We start from the raw sequence: 4,315 nt of genomic DNA, 5'->3' as shown, positions 1-4,315 counted from the left end.
GCTGGATTTGGGGACCCTGGGTTTGGTTTGAGCTCGTTGCCACGTGGTGCTGGGACCAGCGTGGCCCCACTCTGGGATTTGGGGGTGCCGGTTGGATCCCTGCTGGGATGGTTTGGCAGAAGGGGGTGCTGGAGCCTGGTTAAAATCCCAAACAAAGCCCGAGTGGGGTTGGTAAGGGCTGGGATTGGGGTGATGGTTGTGGTGGGATCGGGGCGATGGTTGTGGTGGGATCAGAGCGATGGTTGTGGTGGGATCAGGATGATGGTTGCGGTGGGATGGGGGTGATGGTTGAGGTGGGATTGGGGAGATGGTTGTGGTGGGATTGGGGGCGATGGTTGCGGTGGGATGGGGGTGATGGTTGTGGTGGGATCGGGGCGATGGTTGTGGTGGGATCGGGGCGATGGTTGTGGTGGGATCGGGGCGATGGTTGTGGTGGGATCGGGGCGATGGTTGTGGTGGGATCGGGGCGATGGTTGTGGTGGGATCGGGGCGATGGTTGTGGTGGGATCGGGGCGATGGTTGTGGTGGGATCGGGGCGATGGTTGTGGTGGGATCGGGGCGATGGTTGTGGTGGGATCGGGGCGATGGTTGTGGTGGGATCGGGGCGATGGTTGTGGTGGGATCGGGGCGATGGTTGTGGTGGGATCGGGGCGATGGTTGTGGTGGGATCGGGGCGATGGTTGTGGTGGGATCGGGGCGATGGTTGTGGTGGGATCGGGGCGATGGTTGTGGTGGGATCGGGGCGATGGTTGTGGTGGGATCGGGGCGATGGTTGTGGTGGGATCGGGGCGATGGTTGTGGTGGGATCGGGGCGATGGTTGTGGTGGGATCGGGGCGATGGTTGTGGTGGGATCGGGGCGATGGTTGTGGTGGGATCGGGGCGATGGTTGTGGTGGGATCGGGGCGATGGTTGTGGTGGGATCCAGGCGGTGTGTCCGACTCCCCTCCGAGCCTGGAGACCAAATGATTTAGAAAGCCCTAATGGTGGGCTGCAGTCAAACAGATGGATGGGAGCTTTTCGGCGGTGCCGGCTTTGTGCTCCACGCGCCGCGCGCCGGCTCCGGCAGCCGGTGGCCTCCGCTGCATGTTAATGTTGGGGGCAGAGGGAGGGCTGGCTCCAGAGCTGCTGCTGTGGCCACGGCGGGGTTGGGGATGGGGTGGCATTGCTGGGAGAGTTATGGGGGTGTCATGGGTACCACTGTGGGGTGGCATTGCCAAGAGAGCTGTGGGGGTGTCACGGGTACCATCGAGGGACATGGAGGGACGCCGCGGTGGGGTGGGTTGGGGGGTGGCACCGTGTCCTCCATCCCTGCCCCACACCAGCATCGTGGGGCTCATCCTGCTCCCCCCACGGCTCCCGGGGCTTGGTGTCAGTGCAGCCTCGCGGTGATTAATGGCCCCATGGCCACGGTGGGGTGGCATTGCCAGGAGAGTTATGGGGATGTCATGGGTACCACGGTGGGGTGGCATTGCCAGGAGAGTTATGGGGGTGTCATGGGTACCACGGTGGGGTGGCATTGCTGGGAGAGTTATGGGGGTGTCATGGGTACCACAGTGAGGTGGCATTGCCAGGAGAGTTATGGGGGTGTCATGGGTCGCATGGTGGGGTGGCATTGCTGGGAGAGCTGTGGGGGTGTCATGGGTACCGTGGTGGGGTGGCATGGGTGCCTGCGTGGGTTGTGCCTCCCATGCAGGTGGTGGAACCCATGCACCCCATGTGCCCTGTGTAAGCCGTGCACCCCATGCACTCTGTACAAGCCGTGCACCCCGTGTTCCCCATGCGAGCCCTGTGCCTCGTGCAAGCCGTGCACCCCATGTACTTCATGCACCCCGTGCAAGTCGTGCACCCCATGTTTGCCCTGCACCCCACACAAGCCCTGCACCTCATACAAACCGTGCACCCCAAGTATTCCACACACCCCGTGCAAGCCGTGCACGCACCCTGTATACTCCATGTGAGCCGTGCACTCTGTACAAGCCGTGGGGGGGAGGATGGTGGCAGTGGGGGATTAGTGGCCACCCCCTGGCCCCATATGGCTGGGCTCTGCGGGGAGTGTCCCCCCCACCCCACTACGGGCGTGCAAGCCTTGCACCTCATATAAGCTGTGCACTGTGTGCCTCGTGCAAGCCCTGCGCCTCCTACAAGCCGTGCACCCCATGTATTCCACACACCCCGTGCAAGCTGTGCGCCCTACAGCTGCCACGCTTTATCCTGGCTTTCCTGCTGGTGCACCAGGGGGTGGGTGGCACCGAGTTGCTGGTGAGGTGCCCACCTCTGCGGGCAGGGATGGGGAGCACTGATACCCCCGTGTGCGACCCACGGGTGCAGAGCAGAGGCTACATCCTGGCAGCATCCTGTGGGGGGGACGGGGGGACACGGGGACTTGGCCGAGTCGGGGGGTTCAGCCCTGGAGGGGCAGATTTCATTGCAAAGCTGATCTCCAGCCACTGGACGGGGAGGCTGCACATCGTCCCGCTTCATGTTCTTCCTTGGGGGGGGCTCAGGGGTTCCCCCAAATCCCTTCAGTGCCCCCAATTCTCCCTGCTATGAGTAAGAGCCCTGCAGGAGCTCCTGCTGCCCATCCCCGTGGTATCTGGGCGCCTCTCCCCCCCGCAGGCTCCCAGGACGATGGGAAGGTGATCCACATCAACAGGGTGCAGCACCGGGCCGTGCGCGTGGGGCTGGGGGAGCCCGTGGCCCTCCCCTGCCTCTTCCTCCTCCATCCCTCCGCCTCGTTGGGGCCTAACGAGCCCCCCGACCCCCCCCGGGTCAAATGGAGCAAAGTGCGCTCGGCCACCGGGCAGAGGGAGGACGTGCCCATCCTGGTGGCCAAGGACAACGCGGTGAAGGTGGTGAAGGCCTACGAGGGCCGGGTGGCCCTGCCGGGCTACCCCCGCGACCGCTACAACGCCACGCTGGTGCTGCGCGCCGCCCGTGCCAGCGACGCGGGGCTCTACCGCTGCGAGGTGGTGGCCGGCATCGACGATGAGCAGGACCTGCTGCCCCTGGAGGTGACGGGTGAGCTGGGTGCCCTGTGGTGGGGTGGCATTGCCAGGAGAGCTGTGGGGGTGTCATGGGTACCGTGGTGGGGTGGCATTGCCAGGAGAGCTGTGGGAGCATCATGGGTACCATGGTGGGGTGGCATTGCCGGGAGAGTTATGGGGGTGTCACGGGTACCGTGGTGGGGTGGCATTGCCAGGAGAGCTGTGGGAGCATCATGGGTACCACAGTGGGGTGGCATTGCCGGGAGAGTTATGGGGGTGTCACGGGTAGCATGGTGGGGTGGCATTGCCGGGAGAGCTGTGGGGGTGTCACGGGTACTGTGGTGGGGTGGCATTGCTGGAGGAGCTGTGGGAGTGTCATGGGTACCATGGTGGGGTGGCCTTGCCAGGAGAGCTGTGGGGGTGTCACAGGTACCATGGTGGGGTGGCATTGCCGGGAGAGTTATGGGGGTGTCACGGGTACCGTGGTGGGGTGGCATTGCCAGGAGAGCTGTGGGAGCATCACGGGTTCCGTGGTGGGGTGGCATTGCTGGGAGAGCTGTGGGGGTGTCATGGGTAGCCATGCACTCTGTACAAGCCGTGCAAGCCTTGCACCTCATATAAGCTGTGTGCCTCGTGCAAGCCATGCACCTCCTACAAGCTGTGCACCCCGTGTATTCCATGCACCCCGTGCAAGCTGTGCGCCCTACGTACCCCATGCACCCCATGAAGTCGTGCACCTCGTGTGCCCCGTGTGAGCCATGCACCTCCTACAAGCCATGCCCCTTTGTAAGCTGCACAACCCATGTGCCCCATGCAAGCCGTGCACCCCAAGTGCTTCCATGCACCCCATGCAAGCCGTGCACCCCACGTGAGCCGTGCACCCCACGCACCTCATGCAAGCCCTGCACCTCATACAAGCCACGCACTCCATGTACTTCATGCACCCTCTGTACCCCACGTGAGCTGTGCACCCCACATGAGCTGTGTACCCCATGTGCACCTCGTGCGAGCCATGTGCCCCGTGTAAGCTGTACACCCCATGTGCCCCGTGCAAGCCGTGAACCTCATACAAGCCACGCACCCCATGTACTTCATGCACCCTCTGCGAGCCCTGCACCCCACGTGAGCTGTGTACCCCGTGTGCACCTCGTGCGAGTTGTGTGCCCTGCACGAGCCGTGCCAGCCCCGTGCCACCCTCCCTGCCCACCCTCTGCCCTTCCAGGCGTCGTCTTCCACTACCGCCCCGCGGGCCGTCGCTACGCCCTGACCTTCCCCGCCGCCCGCCGGGCCTGCCTGGACAACTCGGCCGTCATCGCCTCCCCCCCGCCCC

At 64.4% G+C, this 4,315-nt stretch overlaps 1 protein-coding gene across 1 annotated transcript in view; it reads left to right on the top strand.

Annotated features, from left to right (window-relative positions):
• The first annotated feature begins 1,742 nt into the window (after positions 1-1,742).
• Positions 1,743-4,315, top strand: part of NCAN (neurocan) — a 9,388-nt gene continuing 6,815 nt past the window's right edge. The window contains exons 1-3 of the mRNA XM_014938037.1: positions 1,743-1,944; positions 2,618-3,019; positions 4,208-4,310. Coding sequence (XP_014793523.1) covers positions 1,743-1,944; positions 2,618-3,019; positions 4,208-4,310 — 707 coding nt within the window. The remainder of the gene's footprint in view (positions 1,945-2,617; positions 3,020-4,207; positions 4,311-4,315) is intronic.

The sequence above is a fragment of the Calidris pugnax genome, unplaced genomic scaffold, assembly GCF_001431845.1.
Source record: "Calidris pugnax isolate Ruff unplaced genomic scaffold, ASM143184v1 scaffold46, whole genome shotgun sequence".
NCBI classification, from domain to species: domain Eukaryota; kingdom Metazoa; phylum Chordata; class Aves; order Charadriiformes; family Scolopacidae; genus Calidris; species Calidris pugnax.
Note: the sequence above shows the minus strand (reverse complement) of the source record. Positions and strands in the feature narration are given on the sequence as shown.